Below are 25055 nucleotides of genomic sequence, written 5' to 3' on the forward strand. Positions count from 1 at the left end.
ACGCACTGAGCGCTTTTCTCTCCCTTTTTTCTCTCAAAATCAAATACAAACTAAGTATACTGCGTCAGCGCACAAGGCCCGAGATTCAATACAGCACACACATCGGCGCACAGAGTCACTGCCCGTATCGCGTACGCGAGCATTTCACTCCGAGAACAACCGGGCCTTCGTCGGCAACGCCAATGCAAATGTTATCTACGTCATTTGTGATGCCAACAGCGAACGAGGGAATAAAAATAAAAACAAAAACCATTCAAGAGCTCTCCGTGATCACTGCGTAGCTATATAGCTTGCCTACAGTATATACAGCAATCAGGGCGGCGCATGCATAAAATTCCCAGCGCCGATTAGCCGCGAAGCATGTACAATTGAAGCGCAAACACAGTCACCTCTTATCTCCGCCCCCTTGAAAACATAAAATCGAGACCAGAGTCCGCGGTAGGCCAGGAAGAAACAACATGCGGTTGGGAGAGAAGGTGAAAGGGGGAAACGTTTAGTTCGATTCAAACGAGCGCCTGGATTGCAAGCCACTTTTGGAAAGCAGGAAAGGGGGGGGGGGGGAATGCAACAGCTCAATCTGCTTGAAATGGAGACAAATGGCAACGATAGAGAAATTGAGGGGAGTACAAAAGCGAAGAGAGCGAGCGGAAGATACGTCCAACGACCGACGTCCTCAAACGGACATCACGAGCTCCGCTTAATGATATATCCCGCCTCTATTATGTACCGGGCCACGTCTGTTTTCAAAGATACGGTTGAAGGCGGTATGTGTATGTTTATACGATTCCTACTAATCGCTGTCTATTCGCGCACCGTCCGCCAGACTGCAATTTCGTGGAGACAAATAAAATAATGTGGAATACGTATAGTATCTCGTTTCAGGACCGGCACATGGCACGGTGTAAAAGCGGTTGGAAATGGAACGATTACTGTAGCGATATATGAGGGCTTCATAAATTACTTTCGCCAGTATGGAGGACGATTCGCAGCGTCGTTTTGTTTCAACATTTGGATGGATGCAAATTGACAGAAACCGTGGGGAAGTGTGCGTGCGTGCGTGCGTGCGTGCGTGCGTGCGTGCGTGCGTGCGTGAGCGCGTGTGGGAGAGATTATTTCTCTTTCAGTTCGTGTCCTTTGCAGCCACTAGTTTATGCTTATCAGGAGTAGAAAGTGAAGATTAGCGTAACCCAATGGAGAATACCGAGCCACTTTAGTCTGCAAGGCTGTATTGGAAACTAGAGAAGTGAGCTGACAACACAAACTTCGTAGCATTGTACGACTTAAGTTTGCTGAACAAACGAATAAAGCGAGATGGCCGTATAACAATAACGCATAGTACTCTCAGAACGTTTGTCCTCTGTTAGGAACAACTTGCCCGCGGGACACTGAGCAAATTGCCTACCATGGCGGGTGCAGTTATTGTCTGGTTGCTCGGGAAGAGCAACCTCGGTCGGACACCTGTCATCGCAGGACAGTGGTGCATCGCTTGACCGCTGCACCACTGCGCCAGTAGTGGTATTATGACTCCTACGGATCTGTGAACGTAATGTCGAGAATTACCGATTCCGCATATATGAGCATAAACCCGTTACGCTTTCACGTCATACCCTTAAGGCGGAGCTTCAGCGTCTGCTTTACTTTTTTTGTTTTTTCAGCTAGAGAAAGAAAGAGAGAGAGAGAGAGGAAAGGCTACGATACAATGACAGGAGAAATGAAGAGCTGGACGAAGGGCGGAGAAGGAAAAACTTTGAGAGGACTGCAGTCAGCTGCACTGGAGAAATGCGAAAGCAAAGGTCACCCTATGTAACGTGACTTTTTGATGCCTTTTTTTAGTCATCCTGTCACGTGACACTTTGTTATATCCGGTAAGTTCGTTATATACGGTTTCTAGTTAAGACATAATTCGATACTTCGTTATATCCGGCATGTTCATTATATCCGGTTTTTAATTACGACGAACTACGACATTCATTATATACGGTATTTGTTAAACTACAAACTATCATTACGACATACTACATCGGAGTCAATTTTAAAACCTTTACCACACTTCATCACGGCTATGACGTCACTCGACTTCCGGTGCAACGGTCTGCGGACAACTTCCGGTGACAGATTCTGCGGACAGCTTTTCGTCTCGTGAGCCTTATAATGTTTTCGCATTATTAAAAAGAACAGCCCAGGGATGGCAGGCGAGCAGAGTGAAATTTCGTTGAGTTTCCAGACGCAACAAGCAGCACGTTACCCCAAACATCTCCGAGAGCGCAGCTAGAGGAATATGAGTAGCGGTACAATTCGCCGAACACCGAATTGCAACCGCCAACCAAACACGCGGCGTGACAGACCACAACGCAGAAGCACAGCATTCTTAACATGCACACAGCATATTCGATGTGCAAATTTTTCCGCACCCCACCAAAACAGCGGCAGATTGTTTAGCGTCTGCACTGGCGTGCATTCAATATCGTTTCTCGCAGCACAGCTGGAGCACTGGAAGATGCACGCCCTCAAAAGCTTCGTTGCGCCTCATAACAACGGACCGCGCAAATTCGCAAACTTTTCCGGCCAATCACCTGGAAGTGCGCTGCCTCCAAGCAAATACGAAATAGAGCTACATACGCCCATAACTGAGCGAAGAAAAAAAATCGCCAAAACAGCGCGAGGGAATTAAAGCAGGGGAGAGAAGATGTGACGGGAGCGCGTGCGAGCGCGTCCCAAGGCTCCCCGGCTCCCAACACGCCGTTGTTTAACTTGGCAACAAATCGTGCGCGTAATCGAGAAAGAGGTCTCCGCCACCGGTGAGAAAATACGCTCGGACACCGAGAAGAAAACAAACTAGAAAGCGGGCTAAACGAAGCGGACGGACGGGCGTACGAGCGGACGGACGCAACAACGGCTTAACGCCAGCGAGCGGCGCTCAAAACCCTCAGCAGACCGTGCTAGCCCGGAGTTGTTAGGGCGCGCCAGGCAGAGTGACGCGCATCGCGCTTATTAACGCACCCAGGCAGATGCTAGCTTGCCCGCTTGCAGTTGGCCAACCCCTCTCTTCCTTTCCCCTTCCTCCACCGTTCTTTTCGGTCATCAGCGCCCGGTTGGCCTTCTCTTCTTTCTACAAAGTGACGGTGGAAGTAGAGAGGGACAGCAGCTCGACTGAGAACTCGCGCGAACACCACCTTGCCTTTTGAAGGCGGCTAGCCCTTCGAGCTCTACGTACAACCCCTCTACGCTCCCCTCACGGCAGCGCTGCCTGAAACACACCGCTCTCCAATTTTGTCCCACTCCCCCACAGTCCCTTTTCCCATAGCCGCGACACGCTGCCCGCCGTAATAACGATTTTTCTTTCCCAAATCCTCTTCCCTGCTCGTGGTCCGATCCCGCTGTCTCTACTGTCCCCTCGCGTCACCTGTCCTGCCAGTTTGCAACCGTTCCCCGAAACGCGACTTGTTTGTGCGCAACTTTCCCTCTCCCCCCCCCCCCCCCCCCTCCTCTTCAATAACTAAGAGATGGTCACTCTGCTGAAGTGACGGCTTGGTTCCCCGGGAATAGTACGAAGAGCTCGGAATGTGGAGGAACGCACAAAGAAAGAGGTGCTTGGTCGCGAAAAGCGCGGATTATGCAAGACTAAGGACTATAAATACACTGTGGCTTCCACGTGCGTTCCACGTGGACTTTCACGGCATAATAATGTACAGAAAATATGACAGCTCGATCGTTTTGCTCGAGCAGCGAGGCAAGCGTGCGAACGCCAAGCACAATTTCGACAACGCATACCACCCCGTTAGCGCATATCACTCATTTTTTGTCTCAGACGTCCACTGACCTGAACCTTCTTTCTGTATAAGTTCACCTACTGTAATAGTTATAATTTGTTTCTTGGTGTAACATTACAGCTAGCATTGTATAACGGTTACCTGTTACGTCGTAAAATAGGCTTACTTCACACTACTCTCTTTGTACAGGATATATCGTCGAAGCCACTCTACCCTAGAGTGCTTATGGCACATCGGGGGCAGTAGATAGACAAATAAAAAAGCGTCGCGTCCGCTAGTCAGGTGACCGTTTCGAAGCTATTCGATAAATATTGGTGCGCCGAAAGTCTGGTCCTACAAGATGCTTCAAATTTTCAAGCAAGAACACTGCCACTAGTTAATATAAGAACAGGAGTGGCCATTTCTTCAATAAACACTAAAAATGAAGGCTTTGCGAAGTCACTGGTAGAGCGATCCGCTTAACAGGCTTCCAATCAAGCGTTCGTACTTCATTTCAACACGGTGCTGCGAGACAGTGAGAATAACTATGCAAAAACGAATAGTTAATGTTTGATTTGATAGAATGATTCCTACTAGAGTGACTCATTCAGTAAACTCCCACAAACTCTGTTTTATGTCGTTCGTAGAACAATATTTGACACGCACACTAAGCACTCGAAGACAATAAATCTACTCTCCAAGCCAGTCAATCAATCAAGCAACCTATCAACTAATAAACTAAACGGTCGCAGCCACAGCGGTCGCATCAGCCGAGGCAAACCTACGAAGCGCGCATGTATCGATACGTGCATTTCCAATCACGATAAGTAATGCATCGTTTCTATTATTCTACACTCCCCGCTAACCACAAAAATGGCGACAGAAGACACATGCGAAATCGATTTTTGTTCCTGAATACCGTCCGCTGGTCATGCGTCGTTTATGACCACCGATTGGACAAAAAAGAAAAAAAAAGACAGGGTAATACAGCCCGCAAAAAACCAACTCTAAGAGAGAATGACGAAAACACAAAGCAGGCACACGCGTCAGGAGAAACTCCGCTTCCTTTTATTTTCGCCTATTTTCACAGACAGGAGAAGTGAATCTCTGCCGTTACATGGCAAAAACGTTTTCCCGATATAGAAAATGGTCGTCGGGGAAAAGCAGCCCTCTTCTTTTCCTCCCTATTCCTCCTCTTGCTTCTTAAAAGGAAACAGTGAATGCACGGATAGAAACAAACGCCGCATTCGTATATGCATGGGTCACGCCGGTCCCATCTCCGCGCTCCGATGGTTGCTGTTTACGTATGAAACAACTTTCTGACTCATCACTTAGCGCATTCCCCTTTTAGCACCGCCGCTGAACACCGTAAACACCGCTGTGTCACTATCACGCACGCCACCACGATCACTACAAGCTAAGGACTATCCCCGTCCGCTAGTTGCTGCCTAATTACGAACACGCGAATTATACAGCACCCTATTAGGTCTCAAGCAATGCGGTCGTCATTCAAGGAATTTAAAAAATTTCGCTCCAGTTGCAATGCATGAACTTGTGATGTCAGATGTACAATATAATGCTTCAACAGCACCGACCACCTCTGAAAAGTCGGTCAAACCCCATTCCGGCACTTTATCTGTTCCGATGAAAACCGATAAGGCCATTATCTTCCACCCCTCTGGCTCGGTAATCCTTGTGAGGTCTGAAGCAGTGATGTGTCGAAGAACCTTGACACTAACGCTATGAACTCTTTCATGCGTAAAAAAAAAATAAGCAGAGCCACTTAAGACTGTTTACGAATGGGAATGTATAAGCATTACTGCCCTCGGTTGAATATTGCTTACGCGTAATGTTTGTGCGTGCATTAAAGTTCTTTTCTACGAGCTTATGAGTTTGCGTATAGGTTACGCACCTGACCGCAAACTTTCGGACCCTCTCGCAGCACGACGACGAGGTTGGCCGAATTTACGTGTCGTGGACGCAAGATGTAGATGTTTGCGCCCACTCATATGAATGCGTTGTATGACACCAACCACACACACGCTCGCGCGTATGACACCAGCCGGAACGCTGTACAATCGACTAACGGTTGCATCACAATTTTAATACGAAAGTCTGGGAAGTCATACAATTCAAGGAGCAATTGTCGTCGGTTCGGATCCCTGTCGCAAGCTAGCCTCCAACTTGGTTAGCACAAGTAAGCTACATGCAACGAGAAATAATATGACACCACCCCGAACGCTGTACGACAAACAATTGCGCCACCATTTTGGTACGAATGTCGGGGAAACTGCCTACACATGGATGTCGACTAGTGGCGAGTATATAGCCGAACAACATGCATAGAATCTTCTGAAGTGGCGGTGCCCAGATTACTGTGTGCGTCATAGGGCGGTTTGATGACGTCATCCCATCTTTCTTGCCATCAGTGCGATTTTCTCTACCATCTTCCAGTACACACATGTCACACCATGTCGAGTACACACATGACATGGCGCACATGGCGCCAGCTTTTACGCGTAATGGGACAAGTAATTATTTCGCATTAAAACATTGTCATAACAGAAACTTAATAGGACTGAGTAAGTTATCTTTGGTTACTGCACAGAACATCCCTGCTGTTCTTCCATTTCTGCTCATTTTTGTCCGTCCATTCGACAGTCCCCTGCGCACGGAATAACTGCACAGTATAGACGCCCCTGGTCGACGCGAAACGGGCCAACGCTCTTTATGCACACAGCGCCGCAGTATGTGAGTTTCAGTAAAGCCCTCTTCACCAACGGGGGCCAAGCCCAGTCGAAATATAAAAGACAGAATAGTGCCCAAAACACTACAAAATGATTTGTCGTAATGAAAGATTTTTCTGCAGTACTGCAGTATTTTTCTGTACTTCTGTCGGTACGACAAGGGACAGCACAGCAGTTACACGACAAAATATTTTTTGTGAAGACAAAAAATTTCCCATTGTGTTTTTTTTTTTACTTAAAGTTTGTTTGAATAACAAGGGAGCACCCATGTATCTATAGCGTATGTAATGCAGCCTGGAACAATACATCAGAGCCTATATATGGGATATTTGTTAAGAGAAGAGAAACAAGAAGGTACTCACTACTCCATAAAGGAATATCCTATCACATAAAATGCAGCATAGAGTAATCCAGACGCGGCAAGGATTAGAACATGATTTTTTGTTACATTGCTTTTCTGTGTGTGCGTGCGTGTGTATATGTAGAAGATGTCCACACACTGAGATTTTAGTCAGCGATAAAGTGTCTCAGCTTACCAAAAATATTACACAGCCCTCCAGCAAGTACGTACACGGCATATCCTTTTTGTAGTTTTGGCACGTGAAGCCTATTTATTAAAAAAAGCAATAACCAAGCAGACAAGGGGAAGTAAACGCTTTCAATAATCATTTTCATCCAACGAAGCGAAGCCTTGTGCCTAGAAGCTGGAGAAAAATTCCTCCTGGTCCGGGGATCGAACCTGGGACCACCCTCCACCCGGGGCAGCCGCTCTAACAATTAAGCTATTCAGAACGGTTTGCAGATAGGAAAGCGAGGCCCAAATGGTACAACTAGAAGATGAAACGACATCCGAGTACCACCGCCTGTATATCCCGGGTTCGACGCCCAGACTACGGCTAATTCTTCTGCACTTTCTGTGAAAGCTGCAGACTTTCCTTTGTAGCCGTACGGCTGCGCTTGTGTGGATTAAAATCAGTAACTACTTTCTTAAATCAAATGTATTCCACCTTGCGAGATTCCTCTAAACTCATTAGACTCATAAATGCTTTCTGCTGACAGAATTCCTTATATCACAGACTTTTCAGAGGGATTATTCGGAATTTTCCGAAAACTTTAACATAGTACTTGCCCCTACATTTGCACTTAATGAGAGGACTGCTGGAGATACGCTAACGTGACACTGCACTTTCGTCACAAACAGTTGAATCCTCAGAGAATATACGACTGCTTTTCGCACAGAAAGATCGTTCTCACTGGATTTATGTTTAGCATGCTACAAATCAACGACGCGCGAACGCCAGCTGCAAATGGCCCGCTATTATTTGCAAAACCGCCCGCTATTATTTGCAATTTATGGCCCGCTATTAAATATTTCCTCGCTTATAAAAACGCTTAGTTAAGGAACGTGTCATGACTTTCGTCTCTCAAGATATCACGACCGAACGCCGGATGGGCGTGAGCCAATCCCGGTAATGCTTAACAACCTGAAATTGGAAGTAATAGAGGGTTTACAGAACTAAGTCAAATATATAACAAAATACACTGACTTAGAGGGCTCTTACTTGAGGCCGATCAATATCATTAAACGTGAGTTCTTAGAGGCACTCAGAATGCATGCTCTAATGAATACAGAAGAAACCCGAGCAGGAGAGAACAAATCAAACGGACCGTGAAAGAGCGGCGCAATGGCGCTGATCATGCCCTGGAGAAAATCAAGAGAGAAGCGCGCATATATTAACCACCGTATAGAGCTAATATAGGTTCGCATATGATACCGGTGCCTGTGCCTCGACTGTTATTCGTTTTTATTCGTACGCCCCATTAACTTGCTGACACAGCAGCAGCAGGCGTGTGGAGGAGATAGAGCCCCCGACAAAGTACGAGATGGAAAAAAAAATTCAGTGGCGTTCGCTTGGGTTACGCGATGGCAATGTGCGAGTGCTCTTCGTTACGAACTACGCTCATTGGCCACACACCGGTATCTTTTTAATTTCTTTAATTTTTGCGTTACTGACGTGTAACTTCTTGTCATCACCTTTTAACGCCGTCAGGTCGGTCATTCTCTACATTCGCATAACTCTGGAAGTCTTCATGCCACTCCTGGAGCAGTAGTGCAGCGGATAAGCGACAACCCTTACAAAAAAAGTTTTAGGCAGTCTATAGAGTGTCTATAGACTTCTGTCTATGAAGTCTATAGACTGTCTACAGACAGAAGCCTATAGGCAATAGAGGCAAAGAGCATAAGCAAAGTCTATAGGCAAAGAGCACCAAAAGCAAGAACAAATTACGGGTTCCAAACGATTAAATACCAAATGACTACCTTTTTGAATGAAAACAGAAATTTTCATGACCTCATCTATCAATGCAAAACTCAAAAAATATACAATAGAAAAGTGATTGCACTGTTGACTGCATGACTATCCGGTACATCCTGTGACATATTGTAAATTGATAATAGTTAGCATCATTATATATATTTTTCCCCTTTTATAATTCCCTGTAACCCAACAGCACGCATCTCAACAACTTTGAAGCTACCTTAACATTGCTGTAAAGTTTTTTTATTTCATTTCAACATGCCAACAAGTGTCGTGGAGACCGCTACGTTTATTGTATTTGTTTATTTTGTGTGTGTATGTGCCGAATGCAGTTTGCTTACCCCCAGGGAGGAAGGCCCTCGTCAGGCACCACGCCTTTTGGCCTCCTTCCTGAAGTGTATGTAGACACACTTCAAATAAATACTTTTCAAACTTTTCAAACTTTTCAAATTCCATAGACAGCCTATAGACAATCTATATATTTAGGGCCAAACACTTTTAGTAGACTTTTGTCTATAAACCGTCTATAGACTATGAATAGAGAGAAAGCAATACCTGTAGGAAGTCAATAGAGTCAATAAGAAGTGTATAGACTGTATATAGACAATTTTTATAAGGGAAGGAACTGCCCTGCGATTGCAGGCGTGGCAACCGGTGGGGCTTGTGCGACCCAGGTTGCTCTTCCCACTCAGACTCTCGCGATCAATCATTAATTGAACTGCCACCTGCCACGGTGGGCAGTTTGCTCTCAATCCGGTGGCAAGGCTTCACTCCGTTTACTCATCACGTAAATTTCTCCGCCCGTTTTATATCCTCAAATTACAATAGACACAGCAGTATCACCAGTATTAAATCTTCACTTAACATCCCGCCACTAGAGGTCCGACGGAAAATCGCACGACTCTGCCTCTTTCATAAGTTATATTACAATTTTCCTGATCTTCGTGACACATAATTACTAGCTCCCATCAGAACATCGCGCCGCCTGTTTAACCTCCTCAGCATTCAACGTATACATGGATCGACCTTGGCATTTAATAAATCTTTTCTTCCAACTGCAATAGAAAATTGGAACCTGCTACCCGACTACATTGTTAACGAGCGCGATGCTACTAAATTTCGACAGGCATTAATTAATCACTGTACTGAATAAAAGACACTGCTCAAACTTCACCCAGTTACACTTATTCTTTTTCTTGTTGTTGTTGTTGTTGTTACCGCCTAATTCAGCCTTGCGCCCTTCATTATTGACCAACGTTGTATTGTGATGTATCGTTTTTCATTTTATTGTATTGCATTATGTTTTGTTGTATTAACGTATTATTCTCAGTTGCATTTGCTTTGTCCCCCCCCCCCTTATGTAATGCCTCAACAGAGGCCTTTAAGGGTAAAATAAATGATGATGATGATGAGCATGACTGCCTGTGCGAAGCCCTGATGTTTAAAATGCGTCTTTGCGAATAATGATTAGTTCATTTCCGGTTAACCACAAATGCGCGACATTGAGAATTTACGCCAATTTTACCTGTTCAAGAAAATACATTGAACCTCATTTCGCTTGAGAATTGTCTAGCTACACTAGACACATAGTGTGTACCACAAGCTGCTAGGAAGCCGGTTAGATAAAGGAGGCGTCTTTTGTCTGCAAATATACAAATATAAGTAAAAGATTAAACTATAGCAGGAATGGCGTCAAGTCTCAGTTCACTGGACGAAACATGCATGGAAAACTGATGCATGGAATATGCCTTTTCATCACAAAATGCCTTCCTCTTCCCAATACGTTTCCTTCCTCTCCCATGCACCCTTTCCCATTACTTTCTTGGCATAGCCATTTGCTTTGTAACTGTAACGCGCCAATGCACTTTCAGTTGGAAGTTATATAATTACGTATTGCGCATTTTGAATGTAATCGCGTGTTATTTTTCGGGCTTTCACTATTTTTACTATGCTGTCTACCATAAATTATTCTTATCCGCTTTGCAGCAGGAGGTCCCCCTCGCAGTCTAACTTGGAGACCTCCTTCTGTACTGTTTCATGTAGCATGCAATGAAGTGTAAAAAAACCTCCAACCTCAACCTCCCTCATCATACCCGAGTCTTCCTCACATAAAGGGGCCCCTATGACCCTCTCTAAGGATGAACGCAGTTACCAAGACGAAGGCAAGTCCACTGCTAAAAACCTTGGTCAGGGGAGTGAGTCCCCTCGGTCTTTGTGTTCAAGTTTGTGCTTCAAAAGGCATCTTCCCCCCTTTCCTACACCGTTAGCTGCTGCATGACTAACCCCCACAATGATGATCCAAATCCCTGTACATAGTAGAAAAGGATCAGTCGTTCAAAACAGCGCCAATAATGGCGAGGAGGACAGTGCCTAAAGCAAGCAAACAACAGTTTGGGATTGTTTTTCACATTTGCCGATTCTATCGCATAGTATCTTACCGTGTCGTATCGTATTGCATACTGCAATATTGAACCGTATTGTACCGCATCGTTTCGCATTGTATCGTATCGATTCGTACTGTATTGCATTTTATAGTCTGTACCGTACCGTATCGTATTGTATTGTATTATATTGTATTGCATTGTATCGTATTGTATCACATTACATTGTATTCTATTGTATTGTACCGTATTTTTATAGTACTGATTCGCATTGTAATGTGTTATATCGTATGGTATTGTATTTTATCGTAATGTGCTGCACCACATTGTATTCTGTCATACTGTACTGTATCGTATCGTATTTTATTGTTTTGTATTCACATTTTTTTAAATATTGGAAGCAGAAAACAGCATGAGGAATACACGGGAACAGACTGAGCCGAAAACATCTCACTGCCAAGTAACAGGCACAAAGCGACTGCGCTGCAACGGCCGGATAGATGCCGGTCGCAAAAAATGCTACCTGCGCATTTGCACCTCAGCATTTATTTCACTTTGCATTTTGCACCAAGCAAGAACAACTGCTTTTGCGACATTCATTTCAAACTAAGTGCTTCGAGTTGGTCTTCCACACATTTCGAACTAGCTGCACACAATGCAAATTCGCGACATACCGATTTCTCAAATTTTAGCGACGCTAACAAATTTTTTAGATTGGCTTTTGAATCTGAGTACGTTAGCTAACAAAATGTGGAGATAATGATTTTTCTTTTATTCCATAACAAACTTGGTGCTAACCCTTTCAGACACACAGTATGCTCTACCAGCGAGGAAAATTTTGAAAATTTGTGTGTATGTTGGAAATCCCCTATTTCACAAACATAGCATGATGGCGCAAAAGCTTGAGGAATTCAGGCACGCCACACACTTCCACACTCACGGAATTGTAGCCTACTTGTTTAAAAAAACTATTTATGCCCAATTAATTATTTTCTTTGAGATCGGAAGCTGTTCCCGCAACTAGAAATCTCCTCCAATGTCCTTTCATAAAACATTCCATTGAACGAGAGAAAAAAAAAAGTTACAGCACCAGACCGCACTTGCTAGACGCACCGTAGAATTTCCCGACGTCTATCTTCATTTCTTTGCGAAAGCAGCTCTAGACGTTTGAAGAGCCTCGTGCACAATCGCAGATTCCGAGCCGCAAAGGGTTAAATGATAATGCAGTGAACAGGTAGAACAGTTGAAAACCAGAGGTCAGCTCCTGTTTGTTCATATATATATATATATAGGTTGCGAGAGCATGAAGTACTTCACTGCTTACAGGATTATATAGCGAAGTATACGCTTTGTTAAAAAAAGCAAATTTATTTGACTCGACGTTTCGATCCGAAGGCCGACCTTTTTCAAGAGTGATTTGTCTTCGCTGATGTATCCCCTTTTATAGGGGCTGGCCCCTATAAAAGGGGAATTATTGTATATAATGAGGGGAAAATTGCTAACGCGTGAACTATCATAATACAATACAGTTGGGTGTCAATAACGCGCAGAGTGGCACAACTGAAGCTGGACCCGATAACGGCCTTCGGGACGTAAAAATCACGGCGATCTTATCTTACCTGTCTTTACCCGCTAGTGAACGTCGAGGAGGAAAAAATTTAAATGAAAAATTAATAACATAGAACTCACCAAACTGTCACTGCCAGAAATCGACGAATGAGAGTCCAGTTGATCCGCAAGAATTCTGCAAATATAAGCAAAGCCCATGAAGAAGGTCTCCCAAGCCACTCGGGAAGCAAGAGCCGACACGACTTTGGTGCGATTCAGACATTCGCCGCTGGATGGCGCTACGGGGCGCGCCAGCGCGCAAAAACCGAAGAGCGCGAAATTTGGACTGATGTATTCCTAACGCGATCAATACACTTCTACGAGTGTTCTCTTCCGCTGTCTTCTGTTCACTATTTGTTTTTCTTTCTTTCGTCAAAGTACCACCCCCCCCCCCCCCCCCCATATTTTGTACAGTAAAAAAGCAAAGATAAACTACCGCGCTTAATTTCGGTTCCCACGAAACGGTCACGATCAGAATAACCCAAGAACTAGAACAACAAAAGCAACTCATCAATCAATAACGCCCGTTCGTTCGAACATATTTCTACGGCTTGCCTAAATCGAAGATTTGTGACTTCCAGCAGCACTTCTTAGGGGAGTAAATGGTTGTCTTGAAGCTAACTGCTTTGATGTTTTTTTTTTGTTTTTTTCCTAGAGTCACCCGTCGCTCATTCTTAGCCGGAGTGAATGAGTGGAGTAACACGCACTCACCACAAGCGTAGAAAATCACTCCCAAAATGCACATAAGCCTATTCACATCGATGGACAGGCGAACAGCTTGCAGTTAAATGTATAACTACGGAAAAATCAGCACAGCAGTAGAAAAACGACACTGGTGCAGAGAACGAAAGAAAAACTCAGGACCAGAATTTGCTCTTATATAGATCCGAAAAGCAGTGCCCGCAAGGCATTTAGTACATTTGGCATTGGACGAAAGAACAGAAAGTTCCTGTCCCAAACTGGCGAACATTCTATACTACACGACAAATTATTAGTGAGCTTCCTACTTTTTGATAACGCTACTAAAGTTTACACATTCTTAAAGAACTAATCAAGCCTTCAAGACAGTGAACATATAGATGCAGAGCCTACATGCATCGTCGAAACACTTTCACAGCATTCCGTGCTGCCAGGGTACATTGTGGAAAAGCATAAAGTTGACTTGCGTTTATTCTTGACGAAAATAAACACGATAGCTATAACACGAGAGCTACAAAAAACACAAGAGCTATAAAACACGCTGAAAGCCATACAACCTATTAATCTTACCGATAGAGCTGAGTGCAAAAAGAAACATGGAAAAAAACTTTACAGATCGGACAAATGAGAGAGGACGACACAGACGCATGTTTGGCTGTCAGGCCATTCTCAACAGAAACCCCAGTGCAGCTGCGCAGAATTCGAGTGTGGCCTTGAAATTATTTAGATTTATTTGGATTGATTTCTGCCAGACAGCAGCCTACTTGGTTTCAACGCAGGAGCCAACATATATGGAGCCTCGATTTGCAGCTTCATCGTTCAGAGCTCCCCTTTGGTTTATATATGCACTGCAAACCAGAATCAAAGCAATACAATAGAGTGATGACAGCTACGCCATTTTGTTTCGTAGGCCGAATTTAGCTGTGCAGCAGTATTCTTTCTAGAAGAAACCAGATCTTGCAATAGAGCTGTCAAGCAGAGAACTCCGATTCCAGGCAAAACTATACCGGTTTTGTGTACATATTGCAGGTATATAAGCAATTCTCGAGAAACAAAATGGCGTTTTCCAACTGAACAAAGGTTGTCACCTTCCTACAATTGCTCGCTCTTAGTCGTCCTCTTTGTTTTGTCCCCAGCCAAGCTTTTGTCTTTTATGAGCTTGCACAAACTGGCCCAATAGGCTCCTCCATTCTGATGAAGATATTACTGTAAAGAAAAAAACAGAGAAAGAGAGAGCGAGAGAGAAAGAAGCCTTGCTCACCGCATCTAACATTCCACATCAAACTGAAAAGCGAGCGTCCTCACGCAAATGCCCGAGAGCTCCATTGTTTGTCTATAACGCCGTGTCATGTTCCACTGAAACGCCCCGCGCTTTATCAGAGCTACATTGAAGCGCGCGCCCCCAAAAAAGGCCTTCCCGAGAAGTTCGCGTCGAGGACTTCGGGCCGCAAGCGCTGAAACAACAGCTGCGAATCTCTAATCGCTAATTGTTATGAGCGGAGAACGGGAGTGAGGTTGAGCAGAAAGAACGTTTGACTGACAGGAAAGTAAAATGCAAGTAAACGCCTGACACACGCGCTCCGTCAGTAGCAGACTTGCAGGGTCTGGTCGAAAGGCGCCTGCTGTATGGAATCGCCGGGATGGACAAGTTCGTAGCATGAGCTTTCGAGAAAAAAAGACACACATACAAACGCGCAGCGAGTGATGGAATTGCTGCAAGAATGCATACTCATAAATTGTCCATGCAAGCCCTCGTATTCTATGGAGGGCACACCTTGTTCTTCGTAAACTATACTCCTTTCCATGCTCTGCTTCTTCCAAGCTCACGCCGATAACCCGTTCCGTACCTACGCGGCCGTTTGTTCAACGTATCGCGCTACTCGTAACCATGCACGCAGCTGACGCTAATAAGGGCACAGGTGGTATCCGAGATTCGAAAGCATAAGCTTTCTTACCAAGCGGCTCGACCTTTGGAACAAAATTATACTCTCGACAAACTGAACTGAAAGGGGACCAAAAATCTGTTGGAGTTATGCAGAGTGCGCATTAAGGGAAGCCTCTTTAATGCACTCGATGTTGGCGGGACGAGTGGTGTCAGTTCGAATAAACCGGTTGTTCGCATTAAGCGAGTTCGCATTAACTGAATGTCAGCGGTACCTTCATCCTACCATGAGTCACAGAGTCGCGGACCATACGGCCCAGTATACTTAATGCTCCTGCGTGCAAACCACGCGATCACGAGAGGCGCGCATTCTGTCTCGACCTCTCAATTCCCCAAGCCTCGGTATCACGCGAGCGACAAGCCAGAAGCATGCCGGAACATGAGCCGGCGACATGCCCGCAGAAAAGGTAGCAAGCTTCGAGCGAGGCCATTCACAGGGAGGCGATTGAGAGGCGCGCCCAAGCGAAGACGCAACAGTACGCCCGTCCACGCTCTGTAGATATTCACAGAACCATCGTAAAGTCTTAATAAATCAGTTTTGTTTCAAATTGAGCATTCGGTTCTTCTTGCTGATACAAATATCCAGCGCATCTGTGATTTCCATATTTCGACCGGCATAAATCGTAGCGCAAAATCAAATATAATGAAATCACGGGGGAATGGAAGAAGAGAAGATCACGATAACACGCCAAGAAAAAAAAAAAATCCGCAAGGAGCGAGTACGGTACCGTCGAAGGATTTAGAAAACCGAAGGCAGAATAAAAAAGAAGAAAACTGGAACACGGGAGAAAGGAAGGGGGTGGCGTCGTCGTCTCCCGGTTGGAGGAAAACGCGAAGGAATCCGCCCCCGCCCCGATTTCTTCCAAAACTGCGACGGCACTGGCTCGCAAGGAGACCGCCGAGGAGAGAAATAAAAAAAAAATATTAAACGCGGAGAGCGCAGCGGTCGGAGCTGCCGCGGCGAAACTAAAAAGTAGAACGCTCATGAAGCACGGCGCCCGGACTTAAATCCCGCCTCCCGTCCGAGCAAGAAACGCCCCGCTCCGGAGGTTCGTGGCGCTTCGCGAGAACTAGAAACCGGAGAAAAACACCCGTTTTCCGCAGAGCGCCGACGAAAAACGGAGAGCACGCTTTCTTTTTTTGTTTTGTTTCATTCGCCGCTCTCTTACCCCCTCGCCAGGGCAGCGAAGCTCCGCTCCAGCGTCGCCCGGAATTCTCCGCGCGCACTGAGGGAGCGCGGCGCGCGCGCGCGGAGCAAGAAGCTCTGCGCTCGCGACGTCCGTGACGTCACGCAAACGCGGTCGGCGTCGTCGACGCCGTAGCGCGCTCAGCGCATGCGTCGCAGCGCCGAGACGGCGGCGACGGGCAGCTGCCCCCGCGCCAAACCCCGCCTTTGCTGCTTCCCCCAGAGCCGGCCCTCCCGGGGCGACCGCCCCCCCTTCACCTGAGAACAACCCCCCCCCCCCTCCCCCCACTCCCAGCATCGCCATTTCACTTTACTGCCCCCCCCCCCCCCTTCGGCGCTCGCCCCCTCTCTCGTCCGCGACGCCGCGCTACGCGCGCGCCGCAGCAGCAACCGGCGCCGGAGGTGGTGGCGGCGGCGTTTTTCGCCACGAGCCACGTGGTCCCGTATTTATAACGTCACCTCCTCACCCGCGAGGAGGGAGAAAATTTTTCCGCAAAGCCGTCGCGTGCGCGTTTTAATATCGCGAGCTCGTGCAGCCAGCGACGACGACGAGCCAGCCGCCGCAGCCGCTCTCGGCGTTCGCTCTCAAGCGCCGGCGTTTTCGACGGCCCCAGACATTTAGCGCAGTGCCGCGCGCTACGACACCGCCGTCGCCCGGTTCCGCGCGCGCGCTCCCGCGCTCTGCATGACGGCATCGACGACGCTGCTCCGCCGCGTGTCCGTGTGTGCCCGTAGCGTTTGTTGTCGCCACAGACTTGGATTTTCGTCGTGGGACCGAGCAGCCCGTTACCGTCTCAGTTCGGCCACTTCCTCGTCCCGAGCCGTCACCTTCATGGAAGACGCACCGCGCCAACTACGTCTCCGTTGCGCTGCGGTCGCCGTCACCTTGTAGACTGACGCCGTCGGAGCAACCGCCTCAACAAAAAGCCTCATTTCCTCCTCCGCATCCTCCTCTCAACGCCCACCGTGATTCGACAAGAAGCCATCGGACTTCGCTGTCCGTTTCCTCTCTGGCTCTTCGTGAAGGTTCGTCGTTCGTGTCATACGGAACAGGGCGAGAGCGAGGGAGAGAGAGGGAAAAAGAGCAGTGTCCGAAACGTCTTCACCGCGCACACCCACTTCTACCGGAGGGCCTGGGCTCGGGGCCGTTAGTGCGTCGCGACACTTGCTCTGGCTTCGGGGGCGCTCCTTCGAAGCGCTCCAGGGCTTCTCCTCTCTCAGTGGACCCCAGACCATAGGGGGAGAGGCCGAGGCGTTCTCTTGGAGCTCCGCCGCCGCCCCACAATGATCGGAGGAGGGAAAACGGAGACGCAAGCGTGATTTGCGAGCGGCCGTTCGCTCCCTCCACCACCACCGACACCAGGAACAGGAGCAGCAGTGCTGTAGCTCGATATATACCGTGTACATACACACACACACACACACGAACGCACGCACGAAACCCGTCGGTCGCCACGCCGTCCGGTGCGTCGCCTCCTTTGTGCCCGCGTCGGGAGAGGAAAGTGTGTGAGTGTGCTGCGCGGAGAGTGCTGTCCCCTCCGCCTCGAGGAGTGTTAGTAGTTGTATGTACCTTGCGTTCGTCGCTCGCGTGTGCTTGTGTGTTGTACGGGCCGCGTGTACGTGACACAGTGTGCCGCACGTGTTTGGTCCCCCCTTGTGCGTTGTCCCATATATACGCAACAGCATCGCGGTTCTTTCCCCCCCGCCTAGCAATATCGCAGTGATTTCTCCGTTTATTTTTTCGCGATTGCCGGCATCGAGTCAAGTGTCTACTCGATATCCCCCCCCTCTTCACCACAGCAGCCGTGTTTGTAACGACGTCTTGCATAGCCCTCGACCAAACAGCCAGGCGCTGATTATACGTCAATCCCGGAATCTTAGGTGTACGTGATTAGTGGTACGTATACTGTGTGTTATCGTTGCTGTTGGTCTCGATTTTTGTGTGTCGTTTCGTAAAAGTCACGTAAGGCACAAGCAGTACGCAACGTAGCCTTGAAGAAGAGTGAAATGTCATATAAACTGAACGGGCATTGAGACCCGAGTTCACCGAGAACGCGAGCTTCGGAGAACGTCACGCTGCCTGGATTATTACCGAACGCCTCCAATGACAGTAGGTGCTTCGTCAGCGAGCCTAAACCGTTGCTTCGACCGTGGGACGATGTTCGTGTGAATTTTGAACACCTAGTTTTTCTCTACGTTTACCTGCACAGAACTGCTCAGCAGAGCTGGATTAGGATTAGAGCACAAGTGTGAATACGTGGCAACCGCTCGCTTAATCCTCACATAATAACCGGACATCTATAGAAGGACTTGGAATTTTCGCCCTTCAAGGCTACATCGACAGACCAACAGGTCAAGCCGCTACAGCGTCGACTTCACGTGAGTGTCCATCGGTTAAATCATTTTGGCTTTGCTGCTTACTATGGCTTTTTCCTAATACTTTCCACCGTGTGAAGGCTCCGAAATGCGAAATCAATTTACCTTCGAGCTTCACTGGGCTTCAAAAGGCGGCGGACAGGCGTGCTTCGAGTAAGATGGGTACCGAATTATAAGTCTCCTTCTTACAGCCCCACAAAACGCTGCAACGCTTTCCGTACACTGTCATTCTTTACCAGTAGATAACAGCAGTGCTGCAGTATGAGCGAAGAACAGAATTTACCAGCATAAGCCGGCGCTTTTCATATCGCTATATACTGTTTTATGAAGCGTAACAACGCCCTAAAGGCATTATCAGCATGTATACTTTTTGCATTCGCTTGTGTGAACGTGCACGAAACTGACTGAACAGTGCGTTTTGAATTTGAGAATTGTGATTGGACAGTCTATTGATTGATCAGATTAGCCACAGGCGAACCCATCAAAGAGCGCTATCAATCGTAAGCTTTGGATATATTGAGTGGCATCAAGAACGTAAGGAGTCAACGAGGGGGGGGGGGGGGGGGGGAGTCCTGCAGTTTCTCAGACGAAACTGCAACACAGCAACGTTCTTTTTTGCGCATATGTGCAATACCTGCATTTTACCTCCTCTCCGTTCTTTCTTTTTTTTTACTTTTCCTTCTTGGAATGCTGTCTAGTAATCTTGTGTCTTGTAAATGTAATCGCTGCAACAGGAAATTACTCGCACGTGTTCGACCACAGTGTGTGACGTCACAGAACGCTTCCCCGGGGCAAGAGTTCTCGCCACGCCTGACGTTCAGGCGCGCTTTCAGACGTTCAGGCGAATACCAGTGAGGAAGCGTGTCGGAGGCAGGCGTTAGCCAATCGCGATTGGCCTCGACCACCGTGCGCGCACGCAGTTCTCACAGTGCAGAGCCGTTTTTCCCGGCCTACCAAGGCTGTAAGCCTGCACATATTCGTTTAGCCTGTCGTGCCGCGACTGAGGCAAATATGCCGCATTCGTGACGATTGCCAGAAGTGGATCTGACTGCTCGTCTATAAACCCTGTCGTCATGTTGTTCCCTTGTGTGCGCCTAATTTGTTTGTTGTCGGTTACGGTTACTGTTAACTTTAACACGGCGCGACTGGCTAATGCTTGCATTTGCAGTCCTTAACAAGCCGGGTAGAAGCATATCAAGTCAGGCCTGAGAAATTAGCGCAAGAAATCATTTTATAAATGTACAGTCTTGAGAAATATCAGACAGAAAAAAGCTTGAGCATTCATTTATTGATTACTCCATAATTATATGTGACAACAGCACAGTTTTTTCGGTCTTCTAACTATTGTGCCTCTTGGCGTATAATATTCAAAGGTCATTCTCAAATATTTCGAGAAATAACCAGAGATTTCTCAATTTTGTGGAGAAGGTTTGTTGCCTCTCATAGTTCTCAGGCCTGTATACGTCTCCGCTTTTCACTGAGCTCTGGTATATAGGGTCCCGAACAGTGTTTGTATGCCCGTGTGCGGTTTCGTTTGCTTGCTTCCGCTAGTATGAGCACTTTCAAATACCTAACGAGTCGTTATTTCTCTACATAACAACTTCCTACGACAGGAGTGAATCAAAATAAGTATCACTGAGGTTCTGAAAGTAGCGTTGAGACATGATCTGGTCATGTAATAATTTTACATAAATTGCACAATTCACCATTTTAGAGGGCGGGAATTTTCGCTCCGCAGTATTGACATGTTCCGTTACAGAAGTCTGAAGATTTGGAAATTTAATGTCTACTGGATTATTTTTCGTGACTGAAGCGGATGATCTGCATATTTGCTGTGCACGACAACGGTACAGTTTGCTTGACGGCGTGCAAGGTTCGGTGATGCTGCGGCCACAGAAGCATGGCAGTGCGCGCCCTGCTCCCAAAGGCTAGACGCAATAAGCTTCGATTCGACATCGCTCTCTACTCATAGGATTATCATTTTGTGGCACATTTGGTTTGATTTTATCGGATCAACGTCCCAAAGTGACTCCCGCTATGAGGGACGCCGTAGTGGAGGGCTCCGGATAATTTTAATATGCTGGGGTTCTTGACGTGCACTGACATCGCACAGTACGCGAAAGTCACGGATTCAATCACGCCCACGGCGGTCTCATTTCGACGGAGGCAAAACGCTAAAGGCCCGTGTACTGTGCGATATCAGTGCATGTTTAAGAACCCCGGTGGTCGGAATTATCTGCTGCTTTCCACTACGGCGTTCCTTATAGCTTGAGCCGCTTTGGGACGTTAACCCTATTGGCTGATCTTATTGGCTGACCATTTCAAGCTTATACAGATTTTTCAATATGCGCTCGCTATATGTATATGCGTAATGACGCATGGCAACGATGTGCAGTCGATAACTATTGAAATTCAATAACAAGGGCGTGTGGCCTCCAGTAAATTCTGCGTCGTATAAGTGATCCGCACATCGCTGGGTTGATGTTCAAAAACATGAAGTACTTTTATAACCCTCGTTTCAAGTGTCCTGTTCAGTGCAAACTATCGGCAGACTTCTCCGTGCAGTGCGGAACATACAGGGTGTTTAATCTAAAATTTTACACAATTTTTTTTTTTTAAAGGCTTTTTGAATTAAAAGAGCGCTTTTTTCGGCTAAGACGTGCTAACTAGAAGAGTGGTTAACTCATACTAAATCGTTAGCTTTTTAACTATTACTGTTAGGCCCCTTAATTACAGAGTGGTGTGCAGCCCACCGTAAGTAATATCCACATCAGTTTTTAGAATTTCGAAAATGCGGTTACCCACGGCGCTGTGGCCCAACAAATTTTATCTACATCGCGCCAGAATATATGCGCTTTCTTGCAGCCAAATCAACCTCTCCACTGCACGTAACTCGTCGAAATAGCCAAATTTTGGTGGGTCATAGCGCCGAGGATAATCACGTTTTAGAAATTCTAAAAACTGGCATGAATAATACTTACGGTGGCCTACACGCCTCTGATTAATTAAGGAGCCGAACGGTAATAGCTAAAAAGTTAACTATTTAATACTAGTTCATCAGTCTGCTAATTCGCACGTCTTAGCTGTATTCTGATGCACTTCACCGTTGACAATGCTATGGCGAAATATCGCTCTTGTAACTGAAAAAACCTATATTTAAAAATTGCGTAAATTTTACGTAAAACGCCCCGTATATAAAGACCACGCGCTGCAAGCACCGCTTTTCAGGCAGAGCTTTTCATTTATTAATGGCTGTACGCTCCCAGTTTTGTCCTCGTAACACCCACAGCTGGTAGCGAGGTCCATTCACGAGACCCAAGTGAGAGTTTAAACAGAGGTTCGGTATTTGAACAGAAACAGAAACAATGACATTGCGCATACTTACAAGCGTATGGTTTTTTTTCTAATGCTGTACTGTAAACTTAGTGAAGCAGAGAGAAGGTAAAATTGAAAAAATTTTTCTACGTCTCGTCAGGCAATAAAAAAATAAACAGACTAAAACAATCGATACGAGCACCGCTGAGAAAATATTCGAAACGTCGCGCGTGGGACGCACAAGAACCAATGTTTCTATCCATCGCTGCCGTAACTTTATTGAAAGCTACCATGGCGAACAAGTTTAATTGCTTCGGATCATCCAAGGCGCTTTTACTGAGATTTATTGCAGTTGTATTATCTGAAAACTAAGAGTTAGGCTGCATGCAGCTATTGCAGGCTCCGTGGAAGGAAAAAAAAACTTCTTGGCAAATATTGCGTTACCTAAGGTGTTGACTGCGGGCGTACCTTCACGTTTTTAACCATAGGTTTTCGGCATATGTAGACATTTATGCAATTTTTAATTTTTCTTCTCGCACTGTAGCCGATTGGAATGATTTTTAATTGCCTCTCGCCACGCTTTGACACTTCGGTATTTTATTAACTTTGTTTACATTTGCTATGTTCATCGTTTTGCCCACCCTGCTTGGACCTGTACAAGGTTTCCAGCATTTAACAGATAAACAAAACTATAATCTCAAATAATTTGCATGATGGGAATTTGAGTATATTGCACATTTTACATCGATAAAGTAAGCATGTGCGTCATTTAATCACCACGTACGCATACATTAGCGTGTTCCACGCTGCTTACAAGGTATACTATATCTGCTATGTTCAGGAACGCGTCTCGGTGTACGTTTCGACCCCACAAATTTCCATTCTTAACGGTGAGATGCATTATCCACGCCTCCCCTGAGCTCCTGCTACCAACTCTAATTTCCACTTTACAGCTGTCAGCTGCACAGAGCCAGCAAATGTGAGCAGCCTGTAGGCATGTTTGTCTACAGTTACTCAGTGTATGGAGCTCGGCCTAAGTAGAAATCAGTACGTACAAGAGTAGGCTACAGAGATTCCTACTTTTCCGACTGGATGGCAGAATATAGAAAATTTCAGCGCCATCAGTACCTTGCTGCTTCGAAAAGATTCGAAAAGCTTCGTGCGCACAGTGTGTTTGAAGTGATACTGGCGATGGGTGACATTTTTCGCGATGAATTCGAGAATACCAGAGCGCGCTTGAAATGTGCCCAACTCCAAAAGCACGCGACGGGAGCTCTGGTAACTGTAACAAACATCAGGGAAGGCAGCATAAGCCTTTCACGGGCAGACTATCCCTTCACGGCCGGTCATCATTGCCAATGGCTGGCAGCCAGCGCACCAAATGTCCAGGATAGCTGGGCGTAGGGTGCCTCGACACAGTTTCCTTTAAGGACGCTGTATCCAGGCACACTATACCCAGCTACTCCGGAGAACACTACCTAGCGCCATCTACCGTCAGCCACTAGCAAAACTCCAGGCAACTTCAGGAGGATATTTTCATTGGCAATTGTGAGCACAATACTGAGTTCGGCAGGTCGCTCCACGCAAAATATTGACAACGATGACGTACAATTTCTACGAGCTGAAAATCTTACTCGTGAAATGGCCCCTGCGCTCTCACCGACTAGTTTCGGCGGCCGTTGTAAATGAATGGGGTATAGCCAACATTATAATTTTCCGCGTTAATTTTGAATGTTCAGCGCCATGCGGCACTTGGTGGTGGCCTGACAAACTAACAGCGTTTGTCCAGAATTCTCTGAGCTTGAAGATAAGTTCAAGGCACGCCAACCCGCAGGCATAACAATCAACATTCTAGCGAAGTTCCACAGCAGCTGTCTTGCGCGGATCGATATCATGACGTTAATTATCGTACTGGAGCTGCAAAGATCGGTTATTATAGTCGGATACTGCAGTATATAAAAAACCGGATTTAAAAAGCCCCCCCCCCCCCCCCCCCCCCTTCCAGCCAATGGCTTCGGCCGACTCTTATGAACCTGCTAGCATGAGTAGCGCGACAATGCTGGAGGGGACTGTTCCCAACAATGCAGGGAGGAGGACTATCCCCTTTCATCTGCCACTCCCTGAATTGTCACACTAGCAGGTGCACGAGAATCGGCCTGCGCCATTGGCTGGAAGGGGGCTTGTTTACAGGCAAAAGCCGCTTTTTTTCTTGGCTCGTATCCGACTGTACAAAACGCCAACAAATCCTGATCGCTCAATTGGTTGTTCACGTGGGAAACGTCTGAGAAAGCATCATCGTGTAATTTGTCGACAGCAGCACCGACTTACGTAACAGGGCATCGCATCGTCCAGCGCAAATAGGGTGCTATCTCGTAACACAATTCCAGGAGTGTATACAATGGGAGGGGCTATGACATAATGAAACACAAAACTATGCGGACAGGACACAGGACAGAATTAGACAGGACATATCGTTGGTTCTGTGGTTGATGCCACAGCCAGCTTACAGCCAGAACCAGGTATACCTGCCCTGCAATACACCAGTGGCTTATGAAATTGGACTCAGCTGCGGTTTGGTTTATGTAGGACAGACGGGACGCTGCATCAGTAAGCGTTTACAGGAGCACAGCAACTCTTCCTGATCTCGCACTGCTGTCAGCATTTGTCTAAGCACTGCCTGTCTTGCGACGATAATTGTACGCCGCTTTTCAAGAAAACTAAGATAATCGGCGGC

The 25055-nt window shown here is 46.6% G+C and overlaps 1 protein-coding gene across 8 annotated transcripts in view; it reads right to left on the reverse strand.

The window, feature by feature from the left end:
- Window positions 1-25055, reverse strand: part of LOC149365508 (uncharacterized) — a 620172-nt gene that overhangs the window by 258720 nt on the left and 336397 nt on the right. For all 8 annotated transcript variants that reach the window (XR_016282891.1, XR_016282892.1, XM_089543220.1 and 5 more), the window contains 2 exons: window positions 12885-12939; window positions 9156-9204 (listed from right to left, as the gene is read on the reverse strand). Coding sequence is in view for 6 of the 8 variants with exons in the window: in XM_089543220.1 (XP_089399346.1) it covers window positions 9156-9204; window positions 12885-12939 (104 nt within the window). In the remaining 2 variants the exon portion in view is untranslated. The remainder of the gene's footprint in view (window positions 1-9155; window positions 9205-12884; window positions 12940-25055) is intronic.

The sequence above is a fragment of the Amblyomma mixtum genome, chromosome 1, assembly GCF_055824585.1.
Source record: "Amblyomma mixtum isolate Tamu chromosome 1, ASM5582458v1, whole genome shotgun sequence".
NCBI classification, from domain to species: domain Eukaryota; kingdom Metazoa; phylum Arthropoda; class Arachnida; order Ixodida; family Ixodidae; genus Amblyomma; species Amblyomma mixtum.